The sequence below is a fragment of the Saccopteryx leptura genome, chromosome 2 (assembly GCF_036850995.1).
Source record: "Saccopteryx leptura isolate mSacLep1 chromosome 2, mSacLep1_pri_phased_curated, whole genome shotgun sequence".
NCBI classification, from domain to species: Eukaryota; Metazoa; Chordata; class Mammalia; order Chiroptera; family Emballonuridae; genus Saccopteryx; species Saccopteryx leptura.
This window is the reverse complement of record NC_089504.1, coordinates 63653193-63670935: the sequence shown is the minus strand read 5'-3', so window position 1 is coordinate 63670935 and position 17743 is coordinate 63653193. Positions and strand designations below refer to the sequence as shown.

Sequence of the window (17743 nt, the reverse complement as noted above, 5' to 3'; positions counted from 1 at the left end):
AATTCCTGGTAAAACAAGTCATGTGTCACGGTCTCTAAAGTTGAGATGTTCCATGTGCATCTGTCTTACTTGTTCATTTTTTAGTGTAGATGTTGCAGTGTCTCTAGACTGCTTTACAACTGTTTTATCTAACATCAGTGGTGGGGTTCAAATAAGTTCACAACTGGTTCTCTGCCCTAATGACTATTCTAAGTATAAAAAAATATACCAAAAGGTGGTTTATTATTTCATGCATTTAATACTTAAATAAGAACAATAAAAGAGGTACACAAAACTAGATTGTTATAAGAAAAAAGTTTTAAAATATTAATGAAAAAATAATAATTAATACCTGACAGAAAACAATAAAACTATCATTTAAGATATCTCCATATTGCTTCTTGATTGGCATCCTCACTTGCCATTTTTTTCACCTGTGGACAGAATGAACATCACTACAGGCACTTAGAATACAGTGTTGTGCAAATGAACATTAAAAAAGAGTAAGGAATGTAAATTTGTGATTTCCACATTGAGTGGCTGCCCAGGCACCCACCTTAGAGAGAACCCTGATTACAAGTGTCATTTTAACAACTGGTTCACTGAACTCAACAAAAAATTAGGTATCGGTTCTAATGAGCTGGTGCAAACCAGCTGAATTCCACCACTGTGTAACATCTATCCTCCTGTCCACTCATCTACAAGTACCTATTAAGTACCTTACATCTGCATAGTCCAACAATTTAAGTTTAGGGAGATAGTAGAAAAATGAAGATTGAAATAATAAATTTCAGGACTCTATGATGTGTCTAGGAAGACATACTTTCATGTATGCATTACAAAGCATTTCAACACAGTATCTGATTAGGTGCCAGAATAACTAGGTCAATAGATGCTGCATAATGCTCCCTGGGAGAGAATTGGATAGGAAAAGGGAAACCACCCCCTCAGAAAATCCATATCTTAAGATTGATATTAGAGGGACATAAAAACAAAATGCTTCACAATGTGTCAGGTTCATTCTATGTTTGAAATGAATTATTTCATCTTCTAGAAGTTACATTCTTGGAGAAACACAATCCAAAGTTTTTTCCTTTTAGTCCTGGCTCTGCTGTTACTGATTTTGCAAAGGAATTTGACTCGCCAGACCTCTGCTTCCCCTTCTTGGGGGTGACGGGGTGGACTGGCAATCTTCTGAGATGCCTTGCAGTTTTGGGATCCTCTTTTCCTTCCTCCTCCTTTTCTTTCTATCCCTCCTTCCTTTTTTTTTGTATCTCTGCACTGTGCTCCTGGCTGTTATTTGAGACTCTGAAATCATAGTTCCTGGATCATTTTTTATGCCAATTTTTTCATAATATGGAAACTTATTTTTCACCCAAGATTTTTTGTGATAGGAAGCTGCCGCTGTCATTTTCTCATTGATGATTATGCCTTGAGGGACTCCTCAGAGTTTCTGAGTGTTGCATGTAAAATTACCTGTACTCATGGGGTAAGTGTCATTGGAAAGCCTTCGGGTTCCTGTAGGTGGCAAGTCTAGCCCATGCTTTGTAGGCAGAGTCATAATTAATGGAGAAACTGATGCTTCTCCAGCTATGTACCTAATGTACTCTTTCATAGATTGACCAGGGAAGGGTTATTATCTTAGTGTTTTCTGGCACATTTTATTCCTTAACATAATTTTATATCCTTAAAAGATAACATCTTAAAGATGCACTGACATATGTTTTTGACTGACTAAGTACTCTAGGAGTCCTCCTATTGAATAATTCTTTTTGCAGGATTGGCAAAGAAACAGGAGTTGGAAAGTGACTTGGTGACGTATGAAACTTTTAGCAATTTGGAAGCTCACATTTATTTGTTAACTCTTGGTTTGTGTGCTCTATCAGATGAGAGAAAGGATAGGAAGCAACAGTTCAACTTGAAGGCAATTGGTGTTTAGATATAAGGATGGAGAGAAAATCAGGTTTGTGTTCTGTCCATGGGAGGAGTTGGGGGGGAGGAACTTTGAATTGTTTAGTCTGAATGATGGCCAACCTATAGAAAGCTATAAATTTTATTGGTTTTTCCTGATTATCTATGTAATTCTTACTCATTGTAGAAAATGTAGAAAATATGGAAAAGCACAAAGCAGTAAATGATAGTCATCTTGAATCCTACCACCCACAGGCAACCACGGGTGGAGTTTTGATACATATTCTTCTCCTTCTAACTTTGTACAAACACATACATCATAAGCATAGGTTTTCCTTTGTACTAAATTGATCTAATAATCTACATAGTGTTATAGTCACTTTGTTCAGTTAATATAATTATTTTGTTCAGTTAATATAAACACGTTCTTTTGCAATGAAAATAGTTTTCAGCATTATACAATGGCTTCTTTCTACCCAAGATTTTATTTTATTTAAAAATTGTATAAATAAAACTATAATTTTTATCACTCTTTTATTACTGGGCTTTTAGTTTCCCTTTATTTCAATATTATATGTAATACTTTATTGGGTCAATCTTGTAAATATTTTGTTGCATATCTCTGGTTTTTAGAATAAATTCTGGCCCTAGCTGGTGGCTCAGTGATAGAGCATCGACCTGGAATGTGCAAGTCCCGGGTTTGATTCCCAATCAGGGCATATAGGAGAAGTGACCATTTGCTTTTCTACCCCTTTCCTTCTCTCTCTCTCTCTCTCTCTTTCCCTCCCACAGCCATGATGGATTGATTTGAGCATGTTGGCCCCGGGTGCTGAGGATGGCTCTGTGGAGCCTCTGCCTCAGGTGCTAAAAATAGCTCAGCTGCAAACACGGCCTCAGATGGGGGTTGCTGGGTAGATCCCAGTCTGGGCGTATATGGGAGTCTGTCCCTCTTTCTCCTCTCCTCTCACTTAAAAAAGAAAGGATAAATTCTTAGAAGTAAAATTTGCTGGAAATGTACAATTTTAGGCTTTTGATAGGCATTCTTAGACTGCACTACAGAAAAGGCTTACCCTTTTGTAAACTCACCTAGTCTGAGAGTTCATTTTTTCCCATATCTTATGAAATACTAGGGATTATTATTTTTATTACTTTTGCAAATTTGATGTGCAAAATGTTATTTTCTAAGATTTGCATCTCTTAATTATTGAAAATGTTTAGTTTTTATAGATTTACTGACTGCATTTCTTCTTTTGACCTCCTTTAAGTTGTTCTTTTTTCCCCCTGGAGTGCTCATCTTGGAAAAAAGCACTCTTTCTTAGCTTTGATGAGTTCTAATTAATCCAATGATGAGAATCATGCCCTAATGCTATATATTAATTTATTAATATCCCAACCATTTCTGATTAGCCCTGCTTAATGAGAAATACAAACTATACTTTACCCTCCTAATAATCCAGGAGCTATTCTTTTTTTTTTATGAGAGAGAGAGATAGAGAGACAGACAGACAGACAGACAGACAGGGACTGACAGGAAGGAAGAGAGATGAGAAGCATCAATTCTTTGTTGAGGCACCTTAGCTGTTCATTGATTGCTTTTCTATATGTGCCTTGACCGGAGAGCTCCAGCCAAGCCAGTGACTTCTTGCTCAAGCCAGTGACCTTTGAGTTCAAGCCAGTGACGATGGGGTCGTGTCTTATGATCTCACGCTCAAGCCAGCCACCCTGCGCTCAAGCTGGTGAGCCCATGCTCAAGCTGGCAACCTCGAGGTTTTGAACCTGGATCCTTAGAATCCAGGCTGATGCTACATCTGCTGTGCCACTGCCTAGTCAGGCCAGGAGCCATTCTTTATTTAGGCATTCCAAAAATTCTAATACAGAGACTGTTGTATATATTTTTCCTAAAGTAACAAGGCTGAGGTGCTGATATAATAACTTCATCCAGTCGCTTCATATATATACAAATCTGGCAAAAGTTGGGCAGTATAAGAGAGTGGATGCTACTTGCATGGGTTTTGTATTTGTTTTGTTTTTATAGTGATTTTATAACCATTGTGATTCTATATTTTATGATTAAATTATTTATAAACTACCTGAAAGTATTACCCTGTTTTATAGATGATGGATCCAACCTATGATAGAAAGTCTAAAAGGCTTTTTGCCTAGTGTCACTTAGCTTGTCAGTTACAAAGTTCAACTATCAATCTAATAATGTCACTCCAGATCCAAAAAGGCACCACATTTTTCTCTCCTAAACCAGAAATTATTGAAGTGGTTTCTAGGGATGGAGTTTCCTAGGGTTTCCTTTTGAGTTAGACTATGTCCACAAAGCTCATTGGAGGCCAAGGGGGTGAGATTGGCGTCTGGGTGCTCTGTAAGTTCTGACATTTTATAAAGTCCTCCTGTGTTTAGCTGCAGTGCTAATTCTTCCCGGGATTTGTCCAGGCATGTAGACAAGAACTTCCATATAGACTAGGACAGAGGTAGTCAACCTTTTTATACCTACCACCCACTTTTGTATCTCTGTTAGTAATAAAATTTTCTAACTGCCCACCGGTTCCACAGTAATGCTGATTTATAAAGTAGGGAAGTAACTTTACTTTATAAAATTTATAAAGCAGAGTTACAGCAAGTTAAAGCATATAATAATACTTACTTACCAAGTACTTTAATGTCAGATTTTTGCTGAGTTTTGCAGAATAAATCTTTATAAATCAACTTACTATAGTAAATCTATCTTTTTATTTATACTTTGGTTGCTCCACTACTGTCTACCATGAAAGCTGGAACGCCCACTAGTAGGTGGTAAGACTAGGTTGACTACCACTGGACTAAGATGTGTGTGTGTGTGTGTGTGTGTGTGTGTGTGTGTGTGTGTGTGTGTTTCTCTCTCTCTCTCTCTCTCTCTCTCTCTCGCATCAGTTTGAGGAATTATACATGATCTGTAAGTTATATTTCTTTTGAGCTTGGCCTTGGACCAAGCAATTCAGCTTGGCGATCACTCCTCTTACAGCCCCATGAGATTTACTGAACTCTTGCTTTACTATCCACCCTAACTTGTTTTACTGATAGTTTCTGAATTTTCCACATTGGTTTTATTTTGTTTGAGCTATAATCATGTTTCTTTCACATATAGCTCCAAATTAACCAGTCACCAGAAATAATATTGTAAGGATCAGATGAACATTTAGAAATGGAGATTGCTTTCAGTAAGGTGATAGAACACAGCTTTTTGTGTCACTGTCTTTCCCATAGGCCTGGTGTGTGTAGCAGCAGGGGTTACAGGAGAGAGTCCTTTGGAACCTTTCACAGTCATTCAATATATTGTTGCAGAAAGAGAACAGAAAGTGTGGGTTTCACTCATAGCATGTGTGACTATAAGCCTGTTATACCGGGTCCTTTAATCAAGCAGAACACTATGGACCACATGTAGGATATGATGTGGGGAAAATAACAGAGGATGTATGTGATTCAGCTAGGTGACTGCATATTAAATGCTGCTTTGTCTTTCTATAAGGAATTTGGTCCTTAAATAGAAGTTACTTTAAAAATCCAGTTTATTTACCTCACAGGCTGTATCAAATGAAATAATAGATGTGAGGGAAAATGCTGTGTAACCTATAAAGGATGGTTAGTTATCATTATATTGATTATTCCTAACAATTCTTTGAAAGTAAAGTATGAAAACTATGTATCTAATGCTCGTGGGTAATAGGGGAGATAAGAATGATCCCTTCTGTGGAAAGGCTTTGAATTTAATTGAGAAAGATAATTTTATTGAGGAAGTTTTTCTTTGGAAAGAGGACTCTTATTAAAAGCTAGTGTATTTGGGGGAAGGTTTGTGAGTTAGATCTTTGAAAGATAAAAGATCTGGGTAATTGCACAGCGATGAGCTTACAAATGGCTAGGCAAATGCCATTTGTTGTAAGTTTTGTTCTTATCACTGTTTAAGATAGAAAAGACAGTTCTCTGTGCTTAGTGAGTAGAATTTAGACTTTGCTTTCTGAAAAATATATGAGACCTGTCTTATAAAACTGATATTTGAAGAGTTAAGGAACATGCCTACATGGGGTTGTGCTCAGATTTAAATTGAACCATAGTTAGATATAATTTGAGCAAAGTACGAACCAGCTCTGCACAATGGAACAAATAAACATGTCTCAATATAGGCTGCCCTCAAACCAAGTAACATAATTACATGTACCACGCACGTACAGTTAGATAAAATACTTCCTGGCTGTCGTTCATGGCTTAAAAATCCAAAATGCTCCAAAGTGACAGTGACCAGGCAAATGTACCATTTGAGAAACTTCTATAAACTTTCTCAACCTCGGGGTGTAAAGCAAAGTCAGTTTTCTTTGCCTCATATATGACACAATGACTGATTTGGCCTGGGTCAGGAAGTAACTCCTGGATCTCCCTGGGGAAGGGACCAAAAGGCCCTTGACATTCAATTACCAGGAACCTTCATCTGAGTCTGCAGGGAATGCTACACGCTATGGGTGTGCTGGGAAAATAATTGAAAGTGTCCATTGGGAATTAAAAAACAGATGGCTCAGAAACCACTTTGGGGCTTGCAAAAGAACTTTAGCCCGAATATAAGGATGCAGACCAAGAAAAAATCCGTGTCAAGGGCAACTGGACACAAATTCTTGCTGTGTTTGTCATTGGTAAACATTACTTCACCCAATGGAAACATCACATCCATAATGCTGTTATCTGTCACCTTATACTGTACATTTCCAAGCTGAGATAGTTTCTGGCTATTATGCTTGTAGGACACAGTGTTCCTGGCTTCCATTTTGTAAAGAAGAGCAAGAATAGAATGCTTCTCTTCTCCCTCAGTTCCTTTACAACAGGATGCTGTTTTAACAGCTGGAAGTAGAGTATGGGTTGTTCTGGGAAGACAGACATTTATATAATGTTTTGTTTTTGTTAATTTTTTTTTGTCAGAAAAATGATCTCTGTAAAAAGCCAATATAGGTACATAGTAACAAGCCAGGTTTTTCTGACACACTCCATGTCTGAGTTGAGAAATATAGAGTTATATCTAGCCTTTGTGACAAATTTTCTATCCAAGGGTAAAGCTTTTCTCTTCAGTGATTTTTAAGGCAATGATGTAAAGCAAAATGAATTTTAAGTGGCCAGACTGTATATTACGAACCATTTTAATATGCAGGTAAATATTGTGATGTGAGGTATGTTTTGGAAAAGAGTAAGAAGAACAGGAGGGAATTGTTGCAAAGTGAAGAAATTATTATTAGGTACCCTGGATGATCCTTTGACTTAAGGACTTGCTTTTTTTTCAAATCAAGCATGGGTTTATGTTTTACCTCGCTAAGTTGATTTTACTCAAAGACTGGGACTTTGTTTAGACTTGTATTCCCTGCAATGCCTGTTGGTAGTGTGTTGTACACAGTAAGTGCTTAATAAATACTTGCTTTTTTGGTTTGCCATGACAAGCATCAATAATTATTCCCAGGTCTCTAATTTCCCCCCTACATTAAAAATGTTAAAAATAAAGCGAGGACTATTTATTATCATTAAAATATTAAAAATATTTATAACAATAGATCTTTTGTTCTATTAGTCCAGTGAGGATTAGCCTTTATTGTTCTTGGTCAAATGTTATTTACCTGAAACTAAAAGCTTTGGTGTTATCTTAGCCAAAGAATGTGTGTTTAGCTGAGAATGTTAATTAGGGGAAATACTTAAAGGATTGTCAATGCAGTGTTCTTTTAGCTCTTAAGCAATCTGTATTCTGCTAAAATGTTTGTCTTTTTTGTTTTTTTCTTCCCTTCTGGCTGCTGTTTCAGGTCCCTTATTTCACGAGAGTCTTTGGCGTCCACGACTTTAAGTCTGACAGAAAGTCCATCTGCTTTCAGTGTGAAACAAGAGTGGTCTCACGGATACAGGGCTCTCCCTTCACTCTCCTCCAATTACAGCTCTCAAAATGGCATTGATCTAGGGGACCTCCTTAGCCTTCCTCCTGGGACAGCCATGTCCAGCAATAGTGTCTCTAACTCATTGCCATCCTACCTTTTTGGAATGGAAAATAGCCACTCTCCTTACTCCAGCCCCCGACACTCTTCAACCAGGTCTCACACGGCCCGTTCCAAGAAGAGAGCACTGTCCTTGTCCCCATTGTCCGATGGCATTGGGATAGATTTCAATACCATCATTCGCACCTCTCCCACATCCTTGGTCGCCTACATCAACGGATCGAGGGCTTCCCCAGCCAACATATCCCCGCAGCCCGAGGTTTATGGGCATTTCCTGGGAGTGCGCGGTAGCTGCATCCCCCAGTCATGCTCAGTGCCTAGTAACCAGAAGGGTGTGCGGGTGGCCAGTGGAGGCCTGGCGCTCCCAGTCTACGCTGAGGACAGCACACTGGAATACGAGCGCATGCAGCAGCTGGAGCACGGCAGCCACCAGCACGGTGTGGTCAACAACATGGTGGTGCAGCACGGCCTGTCAGGCTCCAATGGCCAGCCGGCCAGCCTGCTGAAGACGGAGCGCGTGGATGATTTCCCCAGTGGGGCTCTGGACCTGCCCCACGAACCTCCTCTGCCTCCTCTGCCACCACCGCCTCAAGGCCCCCCACCCCCGTACCATGCCCACCCTCATCTGCACCACCAAGAACTGGTCTCCCACACCCAGACTCTGGCCCTGCCCCAGAACGCACTGGAGGAGGACGGGGAGATGGACGACCTCGGGGGTAAGCACTGCTGTCGCTGGATCGACTGCAGCGCCTTGTATGACCAGCAGGAGGAACTTGTGCGGCACATCGAGAAGGTTCACATAGACCAGCGCAAAGGGGAAGACTTTACTTGTTTCTGGGCAGGTTGTCCTCGAAGGTACAAGCCATTCAACGCCCGCTATAAACTGCTGATCCACATGAGAGTCCATTCCGGAGAGAAGCCCAACAAGTGTACGGTGAGTTTTCCAAAGACCTTGGGAGACCATTGAAAGTGCGTTTTTTCAAAGTTGGCCCACATATTAGGGGACATTTTCCTCTTCTGTGGAATTTGGGTAACGTGTGGGGGTCTAGGCATCCCTGAGATTTGACTCCTCTTTAGTCGAGGAGTCTAAAGGTTTCTTTAATTATTAGCTGCTGGGTGCCCCTTCACTTCTTGATTCTCTTCTGCAAATGTAAATGATCCTGTGTGTGTGTGTGTGTGTGTGTGTGTGTGTGTAGCAGGGGTGGGGGTGGGTGGGGGTGGGTGGGGGGAGGAGGTTGTTGATCTTGGAAAACAGATGCCTTCCCCACACAACTTGAAGCTACTGAAATGTGCAGGGCAGAGGAACATACCAGCTGCTTTATGTCTTTTCCAGAGCAAATATACAGTGATTTTTGGTTTTCTCTAATAACCAAGCCATATTGAGGGTGGGGGAGGGATGGCTCTGATATTTGGAAAGGAACTCACATTTAGCAACTTGGCTGGTAAAAATGTTGCTGCATGCACCCTCTTGCCTGCCTGCACAGTGCACACTCCAGGGCTGTGAGGCTAGTTAATGATTTATAGCCAGCATAAAACACCCAGGGGACACCCCAGGGGCAGAGTCTCACAGGATCTCACTGAATTTTAAGGAGAGAGAATTTTGTGGAAAGATATAGGAGAAAGAACCAAGAGAGGAATGTCCCTTTGGTGTTGAAGGTAGTGGACACAGTGTCTCTTTTTACTCTGCTTCCCCCTTTCACAATATCAATACTGGAACTATCTCCATTTCTTGGCAAAATTGACCAATTTTTTTATTAATATGACTCTTAAATGATTTCACAATCATTTTACACCTAATAGAAACCCTCAGTGTTTATAAGCAGGACATCACCCTTGGGATGACAGGGTAGCTTTGCACAATCTCAGCTCACTTAGTTCTTGGAAGAAGAGCATGTGTTTTATGAGTTTAGGTGGAAAGGGTTATTTCTTTTAAAGTGAAGACTTGAGAGTTGTAGGTACTCCCTGGATATTTAATATGCTACAGGTTCCTAAATGTGTGAAATATATAAATCGTTTTGAGAAGAACTTATTTAGATTGGCATTCTCCTTTCTCCAGACAGAATTCTCCTTTCTATTGCAGGTCTTAATGATAAAGAATCTGGACCATTGATTATAGATTGGTCAAACTGTCTGATTCCAGTAAAAGCAAACCAAACAGAAGCTCTTTTTCACTATCCACTAGATATTTTTGAAAGAGTTTTAAGAGTTTCTGGCAGAATGAGAGAATTGCATTTCTTGTCGTTACATTATGCCCCATGATGTGATTTTTCTTAAGGAGAACTTGAAGCTGATACATTGTGAGAATGCAGGTTATATGAGTGAAAAGAATAATTACATTCCAGGCAGCAAAACCTTACCCTGTCAGTAGGGTTCTGCATTAAAAATGCCAGAAAAAGACAAGCAATTGAAGGCAATTCCATTTACTCTTTTTGGAACACTGAACACTCAGGCCTATTGCAGGCAGGAAAGACATTCAGTCTCTGAGCGAAAACAGCCCAACCTTTTAGTTATGACTAATCCTGGCTGAAAATAGTTTGCTGGATTTGGCTTTACTGAAAAAGAACATAAAGGCTTAAATTATCCAAAAAAATATTTTTGCATTGCAAAATTAATTTTTGTGTAATAGGATCTCCCCATTTTCCCACTGTTCTTAGATTTTGCAAAGGCATATAACAGGTTGACTTTTGCTAAAGTGCATGATGACTATTAAAAATAGAAATTCTTCAGTAAAAGAATAAGCTGGGTGGTGAATGCTTGCAGGGCTCTGCATAGCTTTTCACTGTATTGTTCAGGATGGGTATGGAAGGTGATTTCTCTCTCCCCTAGTCTGCCCACTTCATACTTCTAATTCCATATCAAATTTAGAACCACAAAGCATTTACTTATACATGTTATAGTGCAATGTATTTATACAAAACAGGATTTCTTAGGAGCTGACTGCTTGGAGTAAGAGTTCTAGTCTTGGGGATACTTGTATTTTTAGCAGGAAAACATCCATTTTCATATAACACATAAATATCATGAACATTATGTCTTCTAATACTGTTATGTTGCTACATGTCTTTAATGTGTAGGGCTTTAGCTAGCTGGCAACAAATAATTTTGCTATGATAGTTTAGCAGTCTTCTCAAGTTGTAGTCTACTGATAGAAGACATTGTGCTTAATGTGAGTACACATCTGAAAAAGATGCATTCTTCTGCCTTTTGTAAAACCAGTCTTTACACATTTGGAATGCAGACACAAAGACCTGATAAAACTGAAACATTGCACCTTCTACTACTTTGAAATCTGATGGTAGTTGATTCAAAGCTCAAGATCCTCGCCAAGTAAAATGACTACATTCCTCTTTTGGAGACATGAAGTGATCTTTGGGCTTTTCTGGCTGTGTCACATGCTGCAAACACTAGGAGCATTTTAAATTATAAGACCCAGGCCACTTTGTTCAACTGTTATAAATTTTCTGCGGACCATAGTTAAGAGTTAGTCATCATTTTCACTCACTTAGCTTATTGACCCAAGAAAGATGTGATGACCCAGTAATGCTTGGTGACCATGGATACAAACAGCATAATGAACTTCTGGAACTCATGGTAGAAAAATGGTGTATGAAAGGGCTACTCAGTGATAGCTTGCTTACAGTAATAGGCTACCACTGGTATCCTTCCTTGATGCCGAATTCCACTCCATGCATGGGAGAACGCATTCTCAGAAACTCTGGCTGTAACCCCTCAGCATTACTTTGAATTCTGGGTTTCAGATCACTTAAGATTCTAGATGGCAGAACTGGAGTTGTATTGTTAATATATTATTTTGTTAACTTACTGGAAGAAGAGAATTTTTTTTTCTCTTTCCCACCTGTATAACTCCATCCTTCTGTAAATCTCATTGTTCTTGCATTTGTGGAAAGCCAAACCAGGTGCTCTCTTTTCAGGCCTGGCCTTGATTAGAGATCTTCTTAGCCAATGGAAAGGCCTTGAGAAGGAAAGGCCCTGTTAGGCAGACAGGCAGACCTCAGTAAATCATAAACTGAGATTAACATCATCTTATTTCCATGTCTAACGACCCTGTAGCAGAACCAGATGGCTGAGGATAACTTGAGACTATGGAGTTTGACCCCAAAGGGATATATATATATATATATATATATATATATATACATATATATATATATATATAATTAATTAATTTTTTTACAGAGACAGAGAGTCAGAAAGAGGGATAGATAGGGACGGACAGACAGGAACAGAGAGAGATGAGAAGCATCAATCATTAGTTTTTCGTTGCGACACCTTAGTTGTTCATTGATTGTTTTTTCATATGTGCCTTGACCGCGGGCCTTCAGCAGACCAAGTAACCCCTTGCACGAGCCATTGACCTTGGCTCCAAGCCGGTGAGCTTTTTGCTCAAACCAGATGAGCCTGTGCTCAAGCTGGCAACCTCGGGGTCTCGAACCTGGGTCCTCTGCATCCCAGTCCGACGCTCTATCCACTGCGCCACTGCCTGGTCAGGCTATATATTTAATTTAAGAAAGATCAGGTAGGCTAAGAGATGGCAAGGTGTACAGAATTAATCGATAAACTACATATTATAATTGTGTCCCAAATTATACTTAGACAATAAATATGTGTCAACCACTTCATTATTGTAAATACTCTTGCTGTGTGTGATACATATGGCAAAAAATAACAGGGCCAGTGTCATTAAATTTCTTTAGGCTAATGTGAGTTTTAGGAAGAAAATATTTGAAAAATAAGAAAATCAACACCTATGTATGGAATAGAGTTTGCTTTTTCTTCTTTTTTTCTTACATTACAAAGTAAAAATGTGTTTCTTAATGTTTGTTTATTTTGGCTTAAGAAAGTTTTGTGCCATGAATAGGCGGCATTTAATCAAATCAGACAAACAGAAAGCATATAGAAATAACTTTAATTAAAAAACTTACATAGAAGATTATAATATCAAATATGACAAAAAGATTTGAGTTTATTTGCCTGAACAGCTTGCATTTGTCTGGCTTTTGTTTTCATTAAAAAAAAAATAAGTGTATACTAAAACTATAAGCCATATATATATCTGAGTCCATTCACTGCTGTGTACTAACTGAAGTAATTTCTAGGTACAAAATCATTCTTTTTAGACCTTCCTGAACTTAGATAAACCCCAACACTGATGAATAGCAGAATTAACAAAACTTTTGAACATTTCTGGGTATAATGGTACTGAATTCTATTACATTTTCCTGAGATGATAAGGTTTCAAATTTGCAAGCCAGAACAAGTCTTGGAGTCTTTGAATTTCTTTCCTTAGCCCCTGTTTCATGTTCCTAAAAACGTAACCCAAAACTATAGATGTACACTAACCTTCCCTAACTGTATCCATAGTAATGGTTCCAACAGAGCGTATGCCAAGAATGTTTTTACTGTATGTAGGTCGTTTTGCTATTGAGGCGAAGAGTGTGCAATGCCTGGGTAGTATTCCCAGGAAGGTGTATTCTGAATGAGCTGAAGCTTGCTCAATCTGCCAGTGCATCTCGAAAGAAAGACTATCTGATTGGAACAGAGTAAGCAGAGGGATAGAATCCTGCTGCTAGGATTAGAAAACATTGATGGCTTCCTTCATGCACAATAGAAAGCAGTTGTGCTGGGAGGTTAGGGAGTGTTAATAAGGGAATTAGGGGGAATGTGGGTCGCCACTTAAACTTTGCTTATTTTTCCTAGATGAATTTTGTCCAATAGCAAAAAGAAATTTTGCAAAACTTTTACCCACCCACAGATTTTCACGAAAATGTCACTGACCAAAGACAGCTTTGAATTTTGTATGAATTGACTCATTTCTCCACAGGCATTTTGCCTGGCAAAATCCAGAGTATTTGCTTTGGCTTGAATACTGGGCAGTTTGCTTTTTAAGTAACATTGGATTATGAGTACAAGAAAATAAATACAGAGCTAGGGCCATGTCCCCATTCCACTTTAATGGACTGATTTATGGGTTCATGGGCCAGCATTAGCCATGAAAGACATTTCTTGAGGAAAAGTAAATTCAGTATAAACTCTGGAAGAAGGTTTTATTCCACATCCTTTATTTTGTTATTTTGATAAGACTCGGTATTGATGTGGTGACCGCAATAATATGACTAGAGGAGACCTTAGGAAAATATCATCTAAGCATAACTCTTAGTTACCACTCTACTACCTTCATTTTAACACAGTTAATAATTTCTCATATTTTCAAGTATTAATGAGGATATGGAGAATGGGGAATACTTTAATATGGCTGGAAAGTATAAATTGGTATAATCACTTTGGAAAAAAAATTGGGGCCTATATAGTAAAGATGAAGATGAGCATATCTAATAAACCCATGTTGAAGTGTCTACCTCCCCTTGAGAAACTCCTGCATATGGTGGCAGGAAAACACACAAAAAGGAATTTGTTGTGCCTCTGTTTTCAAAAGCTATATATGACCTAAGTGTCCATAGTTAATGTAAATAAATAAACTGTGGTTTATTCCTAATGAAATAATATGAGGGATTTTAAAATTAATGAACTAGATATGAACTTCTATATAGATAGATAGATATTAATATGGATAAATCTCAAAAAACAATGTTGAATAAAAATTAAATACAAAAGGATAAATACAGTGTAATACAGTTTATGTATCTTTAAACACACACTAAGCAATATTATTATAGTTGTTGTAGGTACATAATTACTTGCTTAAACAATAAAATTGTGTGTTCAGGGTAATCAGCAACCGTAAGATAGTAGATACTTTTAGAGCAGCAATTTTTAACGGGTATGTTGCAAGAATTTTTATTTTATTTATTTTATTTTGCTTTTTTTTGCTTTTTTATTGACTTTATTGGGGTGACATTGGTCAATAAAATTATATAGATTTCAAGTCTGCAATTCTAAAATACATCATAAATGGTGATGAAAGAATTTTTAAAATATGCAGTACCTATTTAGTAAGGGGCACTTACCTCTTTTACTTTAGATTGTAAAATAAAAAATGACAGCAGCCCACACAACAATAGCAGTCTGCTATAAATCAAAATTATACCTATTTTTTTTTTGTTAGGCAAAAAATATAATATATTTTTTTGGTGTGCTGCAGAGTTTTAGCGATTAATGTGTGCCATGAGATGAAAAACGTTGAAAATTGCTGTTCTAGAGTGCAAAGAAATAGGAAGAAATGTAATATAGGAAATTTTGCTTTATCTTTTTTCCTTCAAAAAAGAGAGAACTGAAACAAATACAGCAAAGTACTAATTTCTTTTTAACTCGGTAGTGGTAACATAGGGGTCACAGGCACCTTATAATATTTTCATGCCTTGCTGCCTGTGTTGAAATATTTCATAACTATAAATATATATTTTTGTTTAAAACTATAAGAACATCAAACACATACATTTTTTTTCAGATGAGGGGGACAAAGCCTAGAGATACTAAGTGATTTTTCTAAGACTAGTAAGGTTTTTGGTTTTGACTACTTATTGCCTCCTGGGCAGTGGTCCTTGAATGACATTGGAATCCCTCACAGAGCTTTATACAGTATGCACACCTGACTCCTACCCGGAGTCTGTAATGCAGTCGGTGTGGGTACAGCTTCCCAGGTGATTCTAATGGACAGCCAAGGGTGAGAGCCAGTGCTCTAAAAGCTTTCCTGTCCTGACATTGAACGTTCCAGATAAATGAAAGAGACTACCTTGTCATTTCAGTTAAGGTGTAGGGAGGCTGCGTTTAGGAGAGAGTACACATTCATTATCATCAGTGTCCTCACAGCGATTAGAGTAATTTTGTGTTCTCTTGGAATCAAATTCAGGGACATGAGATAAGATAAGAGAGTGATTCTGGTAGTGGCAGAAGGCTTTCAACGGAGTTGAATTTCATATTCAGAGTACACTTTTTCGACAATTAATAGTCAAAGGTTGGGATGAGACTGTGCTGAGCAATATCTGTCATCACCACCTCCTTGCCTCCCTGAGTTAAAAGTGGAACTGACAAATCTGTCACATCATTCCCATTTTTAAAGGTAAGATAGTGTTCTCTCTTTCAAATACAAAGCAGCCTTTCTACTTTTAATATAAAATGATCTTCAAAACAGTTTTGCTGCTATGGATATTTCTGAAGCATTAGTAAGTTACAAAAATATTTAGTTTTCCTTTTTATCAAATCTTCCTGATTTGATTAAATAAATAAAATTATCATTAATATCCTCTTTGTCTCTTGAGGCTGAAACACCACCAGTGAAACATCTGGTAAAGATCAGAGAGAGTGTAGCTTCCAAAACGTATCCACAAGGCATCAGTGTCAAATATAATATATTTAAGACAAAGTCAATAATCAAAAAAATAAAACTAAATTGCAAGACTCTTTCCCCCAAAGATTTTACATAAGAAAGAGATAACGTTATATTTGTCTGTGTATATACATGTTCAACATACTGTACAGATATGTTACCATAACTTACAAACCTCTTATAGGTAAAAGCAAAACCATAGAAATTTATATCAGAAGGGGCATTAACCACAGTCTATAGGCATCTGTCAAATTGGATTTCATATCTCAAAACACAATTTAGAGACCTTTAATTTGGAGTGGTTTAATTTTATTTTCCTTTAGAAGACATTTAATCCATATTACCTGGGGACTGGGCGTGTCATGAACTTTGTCATGAAAATAAATTTGTAGCATATTTGGGTAAACATTTTATAGCAAATCGTGGTTTACATTTCTTTGCCCTACGATTTGAGGATTAATGAAAACCAATAGATAATGAGAAAACCTTAAGAGGTTAAATATTTGAGGCTTTATCCTCATTAGCAAAATCATTAACTACATGACAGTTAATGTTCCTTTTAGTTCATATTTGTTTTGTGGTTTTTCTCTAATTTCCATGCCCTGGAATAATGTTTTTAAAATTAGAAAGAATTATGTAGATCTTTTCATAAATGATTTGAGTAAGGGAATGCATTTCAAACCTTTAGAGGTTTATTCTTATGCAGATTTTAAAATGCCTTTTTTTTTCCCCCTCCTTTTTTTCATTTATATGGCACCAGTATGGAAAATTAGTTTGGCAATTTATTGGAAATGTCTTTTGTGACCTTTGAAATATTTCTTGATTACTTGTATTTTGAGTGGTTGTGTTGACATCTTTGAGCTCAGATAGAATTTGAGTGTGTAGAGTGCAAGACCGAACACATTTATTTTTCCAAAAAGGAGGTAGTCTGATTCTCTTTGATCTTTCAGAAGTGTTTTCTTCAAGCTTTGGGTAGAATGATGTAGTAAAGAGAAGTTAATTTTTTTTTTCTGAGCAGATGTATTATTAGTTTTTACTATCATTACTGAGTCAGGGCTTCTAGATAATCAAGTAGACAGAGGATGTTGTAATCCTGGGCAGTGGATGTGTGACTGGCAAACACAGAACCTGGGTGCAGGCAGGCAGGTTTGATTTTTTATCTGTTTGGACTCTGGGCAGCCTTTATCCTGAGGAAAGATGAGTTGGTCTAATATGTGTCATCATCACTCATCTAAGAGGTTGGTGTAGATAGGAATTTGGTGAGAAAGTGGCGTGAAACCTGTGTGTTCTTACTTTGCAGAACAGTATTTATTTGTTTGTTTATTTATTTGTTTATTTATTTGGGTCATCTATACTGTACTTGAGTAAGGAGAATGACTAATTCTTTTGAAGGAGAATTTTTAAGAATTGAAAAAATTTGAAAGTTGTTGAGATATGCACCCCCATGTTCATTGCAGCACTCTGATAGCCAAGATCTGGAAATAGCTCAGGTGTCCATCAGTGAATGAGTGGATAAAAAAGCTGTGGTACATATACACAATGGAATACT

General features: G+C 37.8%; 1 protein-coding gene across 3 annotated transcripts in view; it reads left to right on the top strand.

Annotated features, from left to right (window-relative positions):
- The window catches only part of GLIS3 (GLIS family zinc finger 3), a 521995-nt gene that overhangs the window by 185296 nt on the left and 318956 nt on the right, over window positions 1–17743 (top strand). For all 3 annotated transcript variants that reach the window (XM_066368078.1, XM_066368077.1, XM_066368079.1), the window contains one exon: window positions 7704–8823. In XM_066368078.1, coding sequence (XP_066224175.1) covers window positions 7704–8823 — 1120 coding nt within the window. The remainder of the gene's footprint in view (window positions 1–7703; window positions 8824–17743) is intronic.